The following is a 17,888-nucleotide window of genomic DNA, read 5'->3' as shown; positions in this document are numbered from 1 at the left end:
ATGACGGGAATATAGAAATCCGCATCATGTGTAATGACACGTGAGGGTGGCGATGCGCAGGGAACCGGCCATCGGAACCGAGATCCGCACTTCGGCAGATCGCGAAGACCAATTTCCGTCCAAATAAGGAAGAGCCCGGTCAAAACAAAGCATGGAAAGTGCAAAACAACCTTAGATCATGAGGGAAAAATCTGAAATAAATGACAGAAGCCCATATGAAAGAAATAAAAACCCGTGCATATCATAAATCCCGAACAATTAAACGGAAACGGCGCCCGCATACGAATGACTATGGGAATGATGCACATGATTACCGAATGTGCATGCAAACTTTTGCTAACTCAACGAATACCAGGAAATAGGACACAACCTTAGTACCATTGGAAAGGTGGGAATAAATGAAAATTTATGATACCAAGAACGTGAGAAAACATCCAGAAATGAATGAGATATAGGGACATGAAGTTAGAAACCTGAAAACGCGCGGGAAAACAGCTTCAAGAGGTCCAGAGTCCTAAATAAAATACATAAAAATATGATATCTTCAAGGACGACCTACTATAACAACGAACAATACATATGGAGGATTAGGATGTGATAATACAAAGGGGAATCAGGGAATATGAACGAAATTCACGAAACCACTAAACTACAACGGACCATGGCGGGAATTTTAGGGAACAATATTCTAATGAGGTGGAGAGCTATAACACATTTGTTTGAGTAATTCTTGACTACTAGCAACTTTTTCTTTCAGTTTTAAACCTGAATAATTCACTCATTTACCATTTCAGTCTCATTTTAACTAAATGTCACTAAATAAAAATGGAATAAATCAGCTGAAGGTCTCAGCACAGCCATACGCATAGTAATGCGAAGTTTGAATTCAGAATCATCGAGTCATAGCAAATTTAATGGTATATATATAGAATTTGAAATAGGTAACTGCGGCAAATGCAGCGCAGCCAAGTTCTAATTAACCATTAAAATAGCTTAGGCGAGGGAGGACAATAAGGATTCTAGGCGCAGTCTGACCGCAGTAGAACCGCAGTTCAGCGCAGCAAAAGCGCAGTAGAACTATAGCGTGAAAATTTCATTTTTTATTCAGTTTGAGAAAAATACACTGTAAATAAATCCTGTAAATAGAAGGTAGAGCGTGAAAAAGGAAGGCGACCCAAGGAGTATAAAAGGGAGACCCTTTCTGCGACTTTTCGCCCCCCTTAGAGAAGTAAGAAAATAGAGTATTATTTTACTCAAGCATTTCTGGTTGTCACTCCAGTGCGAAAAAGTGATATACAGTTAAGATTGCCACTGTAGTAAAAGGCAGCAATTAAGGAGAGAAATATTAAGTAGATATTTCAACAGGAGAGCTGGTTAACACTCCAGATTTCAAAGTGTAAACACAAAACAGTTATCTTGCTACTGTTAAAACAAGCAATAAAATAAGACAAAAATAAAATAAACCCAAGGGACACTCCAGATACAATCCAAATTCATTAACTGAATAGAATCTTTGAAACTTCACCAAGCAGAAGATTAAATCCAAATTAAACAACGCTACACAGAATTACACCTAGACAAATTAAGAAATTTCAATAAAGAAACAGCTCCGCAGGGCTCGGTTTATCTGTAAGTCAATTCCCAGGAACTTTAAAACTAACCCATAAAAATAGAATTAGCCAAAACACTCGGATTGGTACTATATTTACAATAAATAACACTAGTACACTTCCCCATCCTAACTAAAGAACCAGGGAACAGCTTGGTGGTGGTCTTGTTTGAACCTCCCAACTGACCTTCCTTTGTTCTCTCCTTCAGCGCCTCCCCGGGTGTCTCCGCGGGAGATCCTGGAGGTGGCCGCTCAGTAGGCAGGAGTGCGTGCGCGGTGCGTGCGGCGATGTAAGGGATTAACCTTACTTCACTATAATTCCGATTATAGTGATATTTATATTATGTTGCATCACTATAATTCCCATTATAGTGATGTGTTTATTTCTTTATTTATTTGTGCCGAGATATGTAAATTACATATATATACCTCGGAGTAGTTGTAAAGGCCCGGTAGCCTTTTACCTCTACCCCGTTGAATATACAGCTCATTAAAGCTTATGTTTAGACGGACCTACTGAGGCCTGAGGCGAACGGGGGAACGGAACGTTACCGTCCCCAAAATAGTAAGCAACCTTTCACTTTTTTAAGCTAGTTTCCTTTTACAATCTCGGCACCGTGACTGGTGACAGAACCCTGCTGTGTCCCACATGCGTTGTCTACCCTGACAACGCGCATCATTGATCACGCACGCGTTGTCTAGCCCGACAACGCGCATTTGCGCCTAGTTCTCACGCGCAAATCGCGTGTGCGCCGTTCCTAGACGCATGCTCACCTAGGCTGTGCCTCAGAGTAGAGGCAACCCCTCCCAATCTCAGGATCTGGGAAGCCACCATGACACCGGTGCCAGAACCCCATTTGGCAACCGACGCATCGTTGTCCCTGACGATGCGCACATTCAATCAAGGTTCACACCGGAACCTTTGATCTCACTTCCTGATGCTCACAACCAGGAAGTTCCGGACTCGCACCTGCACAGCTGGCCCTCCCTCCAGTCCTATGGTGGGAGTCAACACCACTCCATCTGGAAGTGGTGATCTGGGCCCGTGAGGGCCCAGCAACGTGTCTCATATGCGTTGTACCATCTCAGGAGATGCTGAACCTGTTGCAGCATCTTGGTGTCTGTCCTACTGCCACCCTCACGTTCACCATCATGGGCCCGCTCTCCCTATTCCAAGAGCGCATGAGTATTATGTGAACGCGTCAACAAAGTTAGAACCGCGGACAAAAACGCGAGTTGACCCACCCGTGGCCACTCAGGCCTGACTTCCCTCCCCACTCACTTGCACACTAGAAAAGCGTGCTGAGACTTCCCTTCCGCCCAGTTTGGGGCGGAATAACCATTCCTCTAATGTTGTAGAGTGTGACCGCACCGAGCCACCCAGCGCTTCGCTGTGTAAAAGTCTCATTGACTCTCCTGCCCCAGTGGGAGCCAAGTGTCGATCTAGCGACATTGTGAGGGCCCAAGCGACTTGTTTACCATCGGTTTTAGATGGGATCGGCAGCGCTTCAGCTGCTGCCAAGTGCCAGCTCATAGAGCTACCCGGGCGCTTCGGCAATTCCTGGGTTTGACAACCCAGATACTCCTTACACACTCCCAACCCCCTACTCATCCTGATCTGAGGGAGGATGGATTCGAGGGGCCTCACAGGCCCTCTTCACGCCAAGAGGAGCGTTTTTCCTGGCGCTTTTGAGTGCCAGGTCACCAGGATGCTCCGGACCACGGACCTGGTGGTTCATGACTCCCTACCCCTTCCATGGAAAGGAGACCAACCCTTTCTAAGGAAAGGGTTCTCATCTATTATGGTTATAGATGGAATCGGCAGCGCTTCAGCTGCTGCCAAGTGCCAGCTCATAGAGCTGCCCAGCGCTTCGGAAATTCCTGGGTTTGACAACCCACATCAGGAAGTTCGGAACCTTCTCCTGGAGTTGAGAGAGCGCCAGGAGTGCATGCGGCTTCAGGAGGTCCTTGCCCCCTCTCGGAGCAGCAGGAGCGAGTGCTCTCCCGGCTCTCATGGCCCTGGGCTCCCATGGCTCCTCGTGGTTTCTGGTCATAATGCTCCACATACTCCGGTCACTCTCGGAATTCTCCATAATTCTCAATCATTCCGTCCATTATGTGATCGCATCGACATGCGAACTGTATCCATGATAATTAAAAATGTAAAAACATGTTTGTTCTAGTCGGAATCACTCCATCCACCAATGTTCCCCAGAGGCTTCTCTGCAGCGGCAACAATCATCCCACTGTTCTCCTCATACAAGTGCTCTCTTTCCAGTGCACGCCTAGTAAAATTATGAGTTCCCAAGGACATCAGCATACCAAGTCCAGACCCACGCAACCGTCCAAAATAACTCGGCACAAATCCGTGCCCATCTCTTTGACTTCCTGACTGAGAATTCTTGAAGGTCGATCAAGTGGTTTTCATGGATGGAGCTGAACCGTGAAGCTGCGAACTCCGTTTTATTGTTTGCAATATTCTGGAGCGCGCAATGAATCTAGATATATGATAATTAATGAATCACAGTGCTCCACACCTTCATGCCACTTACCGCTGAGAGTGCGAGAGCGATGAGCTCACGGTGGTCATTAAAGTCCTTGAAATTGTCCAGATATAATTCACCCAGACGCTGCGGGATGTGCTGTAACTTGTAGTGGAAGAAAACCATGATAACTTCGGCAATCAAGGGGTGTTCGTATGGACCACCCTTCTAGATACAGGGACAATTGTCAGTATCCAAGCTAACAGAAAGCCTGGCAAGCGCACCGTAGTATAGTCGTGCCAAATGTAATTAAACCCATCCAATAGTTCCGTTGCTTTCTCAACCTGCTCAGTACTGGCTAAATCAGCGAGATTATAATGATCCTTGATTGCCTGGATGGCTTGCGTTCGGAATCTATTGCGAAAGTTTGAGACAATCCTGATCAGCTGTTAGTACGTGAGGTTGGAAGATTATAAGCATATCCCACTTGATGAATACACCAGAATATTACACACTGTTGTTATCATGAGTGGCTTCACAGTAAACTGGTCGCGCGACAGTCCAAGTCTTTGGGCAGTTCCCATCAGAGCATCATGGGCAAATCGAGCATGTACAGAGGTGTCTTCATTTCGTAACCCATTGGTCTTGTGCTTGCCCAGGGACCAGGGGTTTGTTGCAACGAGCCGAAGGAATGCTACGCGTGACTGGGTGACAACAGATGAGGTGTCATCACCTTTCCGGCGCCAGAAGTCCAAGGTCGCATCTTTCACGGTTGGCTCACCCTCTGTCCGCTGCTTCCTCTTCTTGACAGAGCCCTTTGGCCCAAGACTAGCAACACCATGTACTGTGACAGATGCTGCATTAGAGGGGCTGGGCTGATCGTGGTTGCTGGTTGTGGCTTGTTCATCGCGGTGATGTTGAATTGGGCTAGAAGAGAAATTGTATGGTGCAAGTTTGGATTGTGAGGTAGACCCAGTTTCACGTCGGCGGTCATGGGTCTAGGGAACAAACAAGGTTCTTAGTGAGGAACCGATTGAATTTAAAAATTACTTCTCACCCCTGAGCTATACACTCGGATGCGTCCTCGGGATGGCCCAGCGCTTGGCTCAAGTTGCTCCCACGTGGGACCTAAGCTGATGTTGAGTCATACACAGGTAGTGGGACTGCTACCTGCTACAAACCGTTGTCATTGTTGGACTGAGCACTGTTTTGTTCGTCACTACGCTGAGACCCAGAGTTGGAAAGAAAATCCGGATCCTCCCTTTCAGCCAGTGCTTCCTGCTCCGATGAGGGAGAGTCTGCGTTCATGCTATCTTTGCCATTAGTATAACCTGGCTGAGGTCGCAGTCTTGATGTAGGACTTTTTTGATGTCTTGCAGGATAACTGGCATGGACAGCAGTGGGGGAAACTGATTCTTTCAATGGGAGGATGAGTGATGGGAGACTGAAGGACATTCCGACTTACGAGGCTTTGCTCGCTTTCCACTCAATGCTCCCTTCTCTGCTCTTGCAAGGCGGCGTTTCTTGGACTTTGCTACATCTGCTTCATGAGTGGCAATTGCAAGAGTTGGGCGCTGTTGTCGCTTTCTAGCAGCAGTAGCCACCGGCCCCAACTCCGCATCTGATATGGCCTCATTGTTGGTGGATCCAGTCTTCTCTGAGTGCTGTTCTCGGTGATTGCGAGTGAAGTAACTGAACTGGAATGGAAGGTCGCTGTCACTGGAATCACCCAGTGCATCACTGTGTGGCAGGCCTCTGTGTTGCATGGTCTTGCTGCGTCTGTGTGGCATTATTGATGCAACGATGGAGAGGGGACAGTCAGGATGATGAAGGGGAAGGACTTGGAACTGCGGCAAGAAAAAAAAAGTTAGTTGGATTATGTAATGGAAGAGGCGGCACTCTCGCCACACGGCAATATTTGCCTCTGTGCCAAATATGCATACACAAAAAATTCAGCACTCACTGACGTGACCTAGTAACCTCTGAGCCAAATCCATGCCCCCAGCTAAACACCATTCGAAGGTCTCATCTTGCTCAAAACCACCTAACATCGCGTATATTTGTAACTACTGCACGGACCGACGGCCATTTGCAACAAACCGGGCACTGCAAAGCCATATATCAGCATCCTCAAGATGTCTCAAGGGGAAATTAGCCGAGATGGCTTATTATGTTCCGTCAGCAGAGGCAATAAACTCCGACTCAGCTGAACCCAACAATATAGAGCAACATGACGCCCAATATGATGGCACCCCCAATTGGCTTGATGCCTTTGATCCTCCCGAGGCCGGGGTCAGCTCTGGCAGCAACTTGAATGGCGACTTGGATTCGGAGGGTGACAACAGCGACAATGGCAACAATGATGGCAACAATGGAGACAACGGTGATGATGGCGACAACAGCAACAACGGTGATGAAGTGCCCATTGACTCACTATATTCTTCTGAAGATCATGGCTCCTGTCGTCTAAATGGGACCCCAACTGCAGCCACTTCTTTTGCTGTATTTAGACGAGAGGGTGGGATGAGCGTTAGGGCAGCAACTAATGCTCAGAAGATGGCATCTCCGTGGTCTTCAAGGTCCAATTTTGGCAATGCTGGCTCACCCTGTTCCCCATGGAAATCCCCAGATGAGTGGGAGCTGGTGCAATGGTTGTGTCGGAGTGAGCTGTCGCAATCAGAAATAAACAAATATCTGCAACTCAATGTTGTGAGTATGATCCTTATTGCGAAAATGATCTTTCCATACTGATGATTGTGTCGCTCACCTAGGTGCGCAGCCTTGGCCTGTCCTTCTCTTCAGCAAAAGAGATGTATGCAATCATCCGAGCCTCACTTCCCAAAGGACCCCCCTTCCAACATGCCACAATTACACTGAAAGATGCTCCCGATGAGCATCATGAGCTCTATTTCAGAGATATAATGGCATGCACAGCGTTGCTCTTCAGTAATCCTGACTACCAAGAACATATAGATTACGAACCTGAAGAACTCTTTGGTCTCGATGATGATGGCAGCCCAATCAGAAACCGTGTCTATGCAGAGCTGAGTTCTGGCCAGATTTGGAATGAAGAACAGGTATGTGGATCGAAGTATAAATTGCACTAAACCATATTGACCTCCGAGTCCAATATTAGCTCCGGCTAGAACAAAATGGGTTGGGAGACTCAACCATACTGGCGATAATACTTGGTTCCGACAAAACTCACCTAACAAATTTTTCTGGTGACAAAAAGATGCACCCAATCTATCTCTCTCTTGGAAACATTCATAAATCCATACGAAATAAGCCAACCAAACGGGCCTGGTGCCTATTAGCAAACCTGCCAATCAGCAAATTCTCGTCACAGGAATTTGATGAGAGTCACTTAGCTGATGAGTCCAAGGGGATGCCCAGTCTCCTACAGAAAATACTTTACCATGAATGTCTTCGCATAATCCTTAGGCCACTCCGCAACCATTCCGGACTCAAGGGTCCAATTGTCCCAGTTCCCTTGCTTGATGCTCACGGAATGATACGGATGTGCGTGCCAATCCTCATGGCATGGATAGCTGATTTGGAGGAAGTCCTTGACCTCCTTGGACTTCGGCGAAATCGGTGCCCTAAGTGTATTGCTGGCTACGAGGACCTTGGTGGCAACCAGGTTGGGGCCAACCCAACCCCAACCCGAACAGGTGAGGACATTCTGAAAGCACTACGCAAACTTCGAACAAGGTTCCCCAAGGCCACAACCTGGCAGTTTTCTGTGAAAGGGAGAGATCTCGGACTGCTCGGGGTGGAGAATCTATGCTGGGAAGGGCTTTCAGTGGACATCTGCCGAGTTGTGTGTCTTGACTTACTCCATGGGTTGCACAAATATATCAGTGATCACCCGAAAGCATGGATCACCAAAACGATTGGAGTAGCCGAACTTGATGCATGCTTCATTGCCCAACCTTACCGGAGAGGACAGCGCACATTCCATAACGGCATATCTAAGATCTCACAGTGGTCTGGCCGTGAAAACCGAGATTTTCAGCGTCACCTAGCCGTCACTGTTGCAGGAGCTTACGAGAAGGGGACAGGGAAAGAATCCCCACGTATGATGCAGGCAACTCGCTCCCTGCTTGATTTCTCTTACAAGGCACAGTTTCCGGTCCATTCAGACATCACTTTGGAGTCAATGATCCATGATCTGAAGGTTTACTATTCAAGTGTTAGGGTGTTCATCGAGAATGGTGCCCGCTGTAATGGGAAGGGCGTACCGATTAGCCATTTCCGAATCCCCAAGCACCACAACCTCTGTCACTTCATGGATGATATTCGCGATCACGGAACACTGGACAACGGTTCATCAGAGATAACTGAGGCATTGCATATCCCCACTTGCAAAGTCACTTACCATGCGACAAATCGAAGAGGATTCACCACCCAAATTCTCGATCAGCTTCAACGTATTGATTCCCTCTCCATTTATTCATCGATTCTGGAATCCAAAGGGATTAGTCAGTCTCTGCCGTCAAAGCGTCATGGTGGCGGAACTTACTCAGATAATGGTATCGCTAGAGGGCTCTCTCCACGCTTGGACTCCAATGCCGCAGTGATCACCGTCTCAAAACGTCCACAATCTACTGGGATGGCAATTAGTACGGCCTCATCCAAGTTCTCCGCCCCGGACCTTGTGTCAGCAATGCTTCGATTTTTTGTGTATAACCGGGACATGGGCCTCAGACATGGTCCAAACCGGTACTATTACGCCAGCACCATGCCACTCCCACTTTCAATTAGCTCGGTTGATATCTGGCATGCATTCAAACTTCAGTGCCCTCCACCCAATCCGTTTTACACACCTTTGTGCACCCGAGTAGCATGTTCGCCTCCTCATGGGGACCGTGCAGCAGCCTACAGCACAGTGCTCATCAGCGTAAATGATGCGTGTGCTAAAACAGATGTTCATCGTAAGTTAAAATCTTCTAAATTATACCTTCCTGTTATTGAAGCATGGGGACTGCTCTTGAAACAGGTTATCGGGTTGGCGAGGTTCGGATCGTCTTTGCTTTGCCTAGTGATCAAGAAACAGAAGCTGCCAATAACCGAAAATTGTACGCGTTTGTTCATTGGTTCAGCCCGATCTCCAATCCAAATGCACACATGCATCTACGTACCGTGAAAAAGGTAATATCGAATGGCGTCCCTGATGGTGGTGTCATTCCACTTTCATGTGTTGTAGCACCGTGCCCGCTAGCACCTATCCTCACAGGGCAAATCCGCAAAGGGAGTGTGAAGAGTACCACCTGTATGGAGACGCAAACGGAATTTTACATCAATCCATTTGCAAGTCATTTTGATTATGAAATGTACGCTTAGTACTCACCAATCAGTTTGTATATAACGTTTGTATACCAATAACAGTGCTCGGGTATTCAGTCTACGCTTGCACTGCAGACCCGCTACTATGGGGCAGTGGTAGCAACTTGAAGAATAACTCGCCAATGGTGTGGAATGCCTTCACCTATTGCCTGAAACGGTATCAGCGACCATACAAAATGTCACCGATAAACCCTAGTCAGGTGTGGTCAAGAGCCAGAGCACACTGGCATCATGAACGAGTGGAAAGTTGAAGATGAACAGAGAGTACGAGTACTGCGAAGGAGAGAACATGGGAGATGGGCGTACGTGGGCCGTCGAATATATGGGATAAGTAACACCAGCGGCATGAATGCCACCGGTGAACAGCAGTGGTTTGGGGTTGGGTGGCAAGAGCAGCCTGAGGGCAGGACAGAGAAACGGGTTGATGAACGAGAGCATGTGGAGCATGAGGAGCACGTGGAGAATGGAGGAGCAACGTGATGTGAGAGCGCCAGGAGCACGTGGAGATGGAAGAGCATTAGCACAGCATGGCAATGCTCTGGGAGTCGGGGGAGCCAAACCGAGTTTGCTGATGCAGCAGCACCTACTCCCTCCACTCTGCAGGAAGTCGAATCCGAACCGCCTCCTTGGCCTTCTGCAGGCCAAGAGGGATGCTTTCCTGATGCTGTTAAGTGCCAGGTCACCAAGATGCGCGATGCTGTTCCACATCGCGATTTTGGTGATTCATTATTCTCCACCCCTTCCGCGGAAGGGAGACCAACCCTTTCTAAGGAAAGGGTTCTCATCTATCGTTCACTGCATAGTGAACGATCTGTTCTGCCCACAGACACTCCACCTCTGGGAAAGTCTGTGTGTTCCCGGCATTATTGGGTGCCGGGCCCCCAAAATGCGCGGTGCTTCTTTGTACTGCGCTCATTTCTCTGTTGCTTTTCCATCTGGAAAAGGGTTCTCTTCTGTCGTTCACTGCATAGTGAACGATCTGTCTTGCCAACAGACACCCCACCTCCAAGGGAAGGTCTGTGTTTTCCTGGCACTGTTGAGTGCCAGGTCGTCAAAATGCGCGGTGCCTCTCTGCACCACGCTCATTTCCTTATTGCCTTCCCATCTGGAAGGCTGGCCCTTTCTAAGGAAAGGGCTTCTCTCTATTGTTCACTTCACAGTGAACAAGCTGTCCCACCGACGGACAAGCCGCCCCCAACAAAAAAAACCCGTGTCTGAATGATCAGACATGCTCAGTCCTGCCCAGTTCATGGGCCGCACTTCCATTCTGTCACTCATATGGACAGAATGACCTCTCTACTCCCCTAGATGACTATCTAGGGAGGAGCAGATCACTGCTCAGAACTCCGGCCCACATTCAAGTGTGGCGGAAATTTTGTCTTATTTTTTTAACCTAGGTTCCTAGGTTGAATTTTCAACTACTCCCCCAGACAACTGTCTAGGGAGGAGAAACAAACCCATGCCACTCTTTAGTGGTTATCTTTGTGGGTCAGCATCGCGCTGACTCATATCAAACTATTATTTTACTCCCAGAGAACACTCTAGGGAGGAGCGGCCTCAGTGACCTTTGGAATCACTGGCCATCACCGGGGTATTGACCTTCGGTGAGTTATTTGTGTCACCAGAGTATCAACCTTCAGGTGTGGAATCACTGGCCATCACCGGGGCATTGACCTTCGGTGAGTTACTTCCGTCACTGGAGTATCAACCTTCAGGTTGACTGCTTCATCTCTTGCTGGGTGGAAGCCATGATGCCGCAAACTTGTGGGCATTATAAACTTGTGCCCAATCCCGCAGCGGACCAATTCAGGTGTCACTGCCTTTTCTCATCAACAACAATGCCGTTGTTGGTTCTTTTCCTTTCCTTTTTTGATTTTTGACGGTGACTCAACCGTTACTCTAGCTTGTCATATTGACACTTGCTACTTCATCGTCGACAATGCTGTTGTCGAGAGCTGGGTACATATGTTCCAGGAGAAACTCTAAGTGGGCTTTGCCTACAAACTACTACTATAGCCTCCTGCAATGAGTGTACCCCCGCTTGCATACATTCTTTGTATGTAGAGTGTTATATTTCCTTAATATGCTTGCTTTCCCTTTCATATGCTTGTACCCTGTCTGCGATTCAATATCGCAAGGGAGGAGGATGTAAGGGATTAACCTTACTTCACTATAATTCCGATTATAGTGATATTTATATTATGTTGCATCACTATAATTCCCATTATAGTGATGTGTTTATTTCTTTATTTATTTGTGCCGAGATATGTAAATTACATATATATACCTCGGAGTAGTTGTAAAGGCCCGGTAGCCTTTTACCTCTACCCCGTTGAATATACAGCTCATTAAAGCTTATGTTTAGACGGACCTACTGAGGCCTGAGGCGAACGGGGGAACGGAACATTACCGTCCCCAAAATAGTAAGCAACCTTTCAGGCGATCAGGGGAGCGGGGTTAGGTACATAGTGGTACATGGAGAAAAGGGAAATCGACCATAGAATAGAAATAGAGAGAAAAGGGGAAAGTGAGAAAGGAGGGATGGGGGGTGATAGCGGGGAAAGCGGAGTAGGGCCATACGGTGCGGGGTGCGGCGCAGGGTCAGGCAGGTGTGCCCTGACATCACCCCCCCCTTAAGCCGCTTCGCCTCAAAGTGGCTGGGCGGTTCTCCTTCTCTCTCCCCGGGGCGTGGGGGTGCGTTCGGTGGAACTCCTCATCTAGGTCGGAGGCGTGAGTCAGGTGGTCGCGCGTGAGCCATTGGTTTTCCAAGTGTGGCCAGCCTGTATACTTTACCAGGTACCGGAGTTTTCGGCGTAGCCACTTAGAGTCCAGGATTTTCTCGACCTCATACTCCTCTTCTCCATCTATGAGGTCTGGGCCCAGGCAGGGGTCAGCGGGGCGTTCCGCAATTTCATCAGGGCGGTGCGGTCTGATGTTCGTCACGGATACAACTGGGTGGATCCCTCTCTGTCAGGCAGTGAGCTGGAGTTTGACGGCGGCGGGGGAGACGACTTTAACGATTGTGAAGGGGCCAGTCCATTTATGGTCTAGCTTCTTGGTCGGGCGATTGGTTGTATAGTTCTGGGTGCTGAGCCAGACCTGGTCACCTTCTTGGTACGTAGGGGCCGCCTCGTGGTTCCGGTCATAGTAGCGGGCCATCTCGTCCACCGCATGCTCTAGCGCCGCCTTCGCCTCTTCCTGCATCTTCATCATCCTCGATGAGAAGGCGTCAGTGGCTTCTACCTCTGATGTGCATGTGGGCTCTGTCCCCATCCTGGGGTGTTGGCCAGTATCGAGCTCGAAAGGGGTACGGCGAGTGGAGGAGTGGACACGGTTGTTATAGGCGAACTCCGCTAGCGGGAGCCAGTCCGCCCAATCATCTTGGCAGTGGTTGACAAACACCCTAAGGTAGGCTTCCACTTCTTGGTTTACTCGTTCCGTCTGCCCATCTGTTTGGGGGTGATAGAGGGTCGAAGGGGTGAGCTTGACGCCGAGGAGGTCTGTGAGTTCTTTTGAGAAGCATGAGACAAAGGTGCTCCCTCTGTCACTGAGGATCTCTTCAGGGAGGCCATGGTGCTTCCAGACGTGTTTGAGGAAGAGCCGTGCGATTCCCACTGAATCCACCGTCGTCACTGTTGGGATTGCGTGGATGCGTTTGGACAGGCGATCCACTACGACCAGCATGGCATTGTAACCCTTTGACTCGGGGAGTTCTCCAATCATGTCCACCGAGATCACTTGCCAGCGGCGAGCGGGGATCTTGTTCGGGATGAGCTTCCCCACTTTACGGGAGGGGAAGGATTTGACACGGTTGCAGGTGTCGCATCCGCGTACATACCGCCTGACATACTCCGCCATCCGTGGCCACCAGTAGTCGCGGGAGACGAGTTCCAGGGTTTTCCACCGCCCTGGGTGCCCCATCGCCCGCGCATCGTGGTGGAACCACACCAAGTCATGGCGGAGTTGCGGGTCTTTCGGTACGTATACCTTTCCTCTGTACAGAACCAGCTCTCCTTGCCTCTCCCACTCATCCGACCTCAGCGTGCCTTCCCCAAGCTCTCGCATCGCCTTCACCACCTTCTCATCTAGGTCTTTTGCCCTGCTGATCCTCTCAAGGATAGTCATCTCTTCGCCTTCCACTAAGACCGCCTCCACCGCGCAGGCCTCGAACCAGGCAGGTTGGAGGAGAGTCAGCCCTTCATTGTCGTCTTTACCCTTTGGGTGGTCAGCGCGGCATGAGAGCGCGTCGGGTTTTCCCATGAGTTTCCCAGGGCGGTGGATGAGGGTGAAGTGGAACTGGGAGAGGAAGAGTGACCACCGCGCTTGGCGCTGATTCAGCCGTTGCGCGGTGCGGAAATACCCTAGGTTGCGGTGGTCGGTGTAGACATCCACTTTCTCCTCTGCTCCTTGTAGGAAGTGCCGCCATTCCTCAAGGGCGTGCACTATTGCGAGCATTTCCTTGTCATACACCTCATAGTTGCGCTCTACATCCGTGAAACTCTTGGACATGAAAGCTATGGGGTGGAACTCCCCGTCTGTTTGGAGCTGGGATAGGACCGTGCCAGTTGCAAAGTTAGAGGCATTGCACTCAAGCTTGAAGCGGCCTGTATCAGTGGGGAAGGCGAGGACCGGGGCGGAGGTGACGGCGTCTTTAAGGGTGCGGAAAGCACGGTCCTCGTCTGGTCCCCAGGCCCACGCTTTGGTTTTGCGGGTCAGCGCGTGGAGGGGGCAGGCTGTCTCGGAGAAGTCCTTGATAAACCGGCGATAGAAGTTGACGAATCCCAGGAAGGATTGTACTTCTTTGACCTTGGTCAGGGTTGGCCAGTCAAGAACTCCGTGGACTTTCACGGGATCCATCGCGACGTTTCCCTCGGAGATGATAAGGCCGAGATACTCGATCCGCTTCTGCTCGAACTTACACTTCTCTGGCTTTAGGAAGAGTCTCCGCCTCCGCAGCGTCTCTAGGACCTCTCGGACGACCCTCCGGTGCTCCTCTAGGGTGGCTGTGAAGATCAAGATGTCGTCCATGTAGCAGATGACAACCTCTCGATCGATGAAGTCTCGGAGGATGTCATTCATCATTGTCTGGAATGTCGCTGGGGAGTTACACAGGCCGAAGAACATGATGGTGGGCTCGAACAATCCCCTGTTGGTTGAAAACACCGCTTTCCACTCATCGCCGTCCTTGATGTGGACATTGTTAAATCCCCAGCGCAGATCTAGCGCCGAGAAGTACTTGGCATTTCGGAGGCGTGCGAGGATGTCCGAAATGAGTGGGAGGGGATATGAGTTTTTGACCGTGATCTCGTTGAGCTTTCGGTAATCTTGGACTAGGCACAACGATCCATCCTTCTTCTTGACGAAGAAGACCGGCACTCCCATCAGGGATTTGGACGCCCGTATGCGCCCATTCTGCAGGTTCTCACGCAGGAACTCATCTAGTTCCTTTCTGCTCTGGCCATGACAGGGGGAAGGTCCTCCCTCTTGGGAGCTTGGCATCCGGCACTAGGTCTATTGCATGGTCCCAGGGCTTCCGCGGAGGTAGCTGGTCGAAGGCCTCTTTAGAGAATACGTCTCTGAAGTCTTGGTACTGTTCTGGGACTAGCGCTTCGAACGGTGCCGGGTCCGCTCCTGGCTCGCATGCCTCCTGGGCCATCCGCTGGGATGGCGTCGTGGTCGCTCTTAGCTTGTGTCCCCACCCCGGAGGGATGATAGCGGCGTAAATCCTGTCCCCAGGTTCCACCACAGGGTCTGGGTCAGCCTGTCCTCGCGCCGACTGGCAGGAGGACAGGCACCAGGACATACTGACCTTTTGCCGCATCCAGTCTACCTCTGGGTTATGGTGCAGCAACCACGAGTGTCCTATGATGAGGGACTGCCGCCCAAGGTTCGCGACGGCGAAGCGGGCCCGCTCCGTGTGCCGCCTGAATGTCAAGAGGGCCTCCAGTTCCTCAGTTATGGCTCCATTCTCGTTTGGGGTTCCGTCGACGTTGCAAACGGGGATGGGCTGGGGGAGCGGGGTCATCTCGAGCTTATGCTTCCTAATGAACTCGGGGCTTACAAAGTTCCCAGTGGCTCCCGAGTCTAGGAGCGCTGACACGGAGACGGTGGCGAGGGAGGTTAGGGTGGTCAGCTTTACAGCCATGTTGAGGGATCTGGGGGGTTGCTTGGACAGCACGTAGATGGCGGGTGGCGGGACCGCTACCTTCGGTGCTGTACTTGGGGCTTCTTTGCCCTTACTACTCAAGGACGCGATTTTCCTCTTTTTCTTGGTGATGACTCAGTGGAATTTGGACGTCGGCACTGGCTTAGGTGCCTCATGGTATCTACACGAGCTACTACTATCGCCTACAGGTGGCCAGGGCACGTCCCTCACTGGTCGCCTTCCTGAAAATCCTCTTGGGGCTCTGTCTCTTGCCCATCTCCTCCATCCGCTTCTGGTTCGTCTACCAACTGCCTTCTCAGCCCTTCCATGAGTGCCCTAAGGTCCTCTGGGTGCATTCGCCTGGCTCGGCGGATTTTTGGTTGCAGGCAGTCTCGCGCGACGTGCCCCGGTGCGTTGCAGTTATAGCACAGCCCGTTCCGTCTTTGGTCTATCCTTGAGCAGTTGAGGTCCATGGGCTGCGGTCCCCCTCCCACTGCAGGGCGCGCTGCAGGAGGCGGCGGTGCAGCGGTGGCTGAGGGGCGTAGGGGTGGGGGAGCTGGGCGTGCTTGTGGGAAGGTAGCAGGGAGTGGGGATCTCGTGGGTGGGAGTTGGGGTCTGACTGGGGGCAAGCAGGGCTGCGTTGCCTGGAAGTGCCGCCACTGGTTGTCAAGGAGGGTGGCCTCACGTTTCCACTCGGCCCAGGTAGTCGGCATGGGGCGGAGGCGGTAGATGCTCTCTCGGAGCCGGGAGTTGATTGCCTGCTCGAAGCGGTCTACTAGCCCTACGTCTCCTAGCCACGAGGTGGGGCCGAGGATCTTGAACTCTTGGATGACCTTGTCCACAGAGTCGGTGCCTTGTCGCAAGGTGGCCAGCTTCTGCCTGGCTGTGGCTTTGCGGTTCCGGTCTTGGAACATGGCGTCGAGCTCCGTGTTGAACTCGTCCATGGTAAGCCCGGGGGAGCCCGTTGTCAGCAGCGTGATGGTACGCTGCGTCGCCCATGCTCCCACAGTCCCTCCCTTCATGTAAGACAGGACAAAGAGGATCTGGGAGAGGGCATCGGGGAACTCCGCCGCCCGAACATGGAAGTAAATGCCGCATTCAGCCTTGAAGCGGTCAAGGTCTTCGGTTGCTCCAGAGAAAGGGGTAGGAGGGGCAACTTTGGGTGGTTTGGGTCTGGGGGCGGGTGTGGGCGCCGGTGCGGGTGCAGCTGGGGGTTGGCTCTGGAGTTGGCTCTCTACGATGGCCTGGAGCTCCTGGAATCGGGACAGCAGCTCATCATACTGCTCTTCGGTCACCATAGTGGGGGAGATGGGGGAGGCGGGGGAAATGAGGTTAAAGCCTTCTTCTGCTGTCAGGGACAGCTCCGAAAGCGGTGAGGTCCCAGCGCAAGGGACTCGATGGGACAAGTGTTGGCTATGCATAGCAGCGGTCCTGTCGCAGGGGAGCGTCCCCGACCACTTAGGCTGAAGTGGGAAGTTGGGTTATCATTAAAAAGGGGAAAGCTATGGTACTTACCTGAAGTGGGAAGTTGAGAAGAAGGCTGCTTCTTCTGTTCCCACCCCAGGCGCTATTATATACATGCGGTCAGGGTCACGTGGGAGAAGCCACGTCATCTCCGCACACAGCCACGCCTCCCCGGGTGTCTCCATGGGAGATCCCGGAGGTGGCCGCTGAGTAGGAGTGCGTGCGCGGCGCATGCGGCGATCAGGGGAGCGGGGTTAGGTACATAGTGGTACATGGAGAAAAGGGAAATCGACCATAGAATAGAAATAGAGAGAAAAGGGGAAAGTGAGAAAGGAGGGACAGGGGGTGATAGTGGGGAAAGCGGAGTAGGGCCGTACGGCGTGGGGTGCGGCGCAGGGTCAGGCGGGTGTGCCCTGACAGTATGGATATGACAATGCATTCCAATCTTGGCATCACTACCTGGAAGGTTCCAGAACCCCAATCAACGTTGTCACCGACCACAAGAACCTCAAGTATTTCTCCACCACCAAACTCTTGACTTGGCAACAAGCCTGCTGGTCAGAGTTCCTTTCCCAATTCCACATGACTGTCCAATTCTGTCCTGGAAGACTCAGAGTAAAACCAGATGCATTGACTAGATGCTGGGACATCTATCCCAAAGAAGGGGATATGGACTACACTCGCGTCAATCCACAGAACTTCTGACTGGTCTTCACTTTGGAGCAGCTCACTGCATCCTTATGAGCCATGTTCCTAGCTGCCACAGTAATCTGGGCAGCCATACTTGTTGACACAGAGGCTCTCCATTGAGACATCCTACATCCCTCTCCTCTGACAC

The 17,888-nt window shown here is 50.9% G+C and overlaps 3 protein-coding genes across 3 annotated transcripts; 2 read left to right on the top strand and 1 right to left on the bottom strand.

The window, feature by feature from the left end:
* Positions 1–3,788: 3,788 nt before the first annotated feature.
* On the bottom strand, positions 3,789–5,882 carry EI90DRAFT_3011980 (uncharacterized protein; the record flags this gene model as incomplete). The annotated part of the gene is made up of 8 exons (XM_039056533.1): positions 3,789–3,894; positions 3,932–4,107; positions 4,162–4,320; positions 4,377–4,538; positions 4,608–5,090; positions 5,150–5,220; positions 5,274–5,507; positions 5,558–5,882. 8 exons carry the CDS (start codon positions 5,880–5,882, stop codon positions 3,789–3,791), a joined length of 1,716 nt encoding a protein of 571 aa, XP_038922293.1.
* Positions 5,883–6,663: 781 nt separating this feature from the next.
* Positions 6,664–7,088, top strand: EI90DRAFT_2877210 (uncharacterized protein; the record flags this gene model as incomplete). The annotated part of the gene is made up of 2 exons (XM_039053894.1): positions 6,664–6,798; positions 6,864–7,088. Coding segments are annotated over 2 exons (360 nt in total), but the record flags the coding sequence as incomplete, so codon positions are not given.
* A 542-nt stretch (positions 7,089–7,630) lies between these two features.
* EI90DRAFT_2904901 (uncharacterized protein) lies at positions 7,631–8,536 on the top strand (the record flags this gene model as incomplete). Its single annotated transcript, XM_039054184.1, has 1 exon — positions 7,631–8,536. A coding segment is annotated over one exon (906 nt), but the record flags the coding sequence as incomplete, so codon positions are not given.
* Between the last annotated feature and the right edge of the window lie 9,352 nt (positions 8,537–17,888).

Source organism: Cantharellus anzutake (assembly GCF_015039405.1).
Source record: "Cantharellus anzutake strain C23 chromosome Unknown EI90scaffold_4, whole genome shotgun sequence".
Lineage (NCBI taxonomy): Eukaryota > Fungi > Basidiomycota > Agaricomycetes > Cantharellales > Hydnaceae > Cantharellus > Cantharellus anzutake.
The sequence above is the reverse complement of the archived record's forward strand: the minus strand, read 5'-3'. Positions and strand labels throughout refer to the sequence as shown.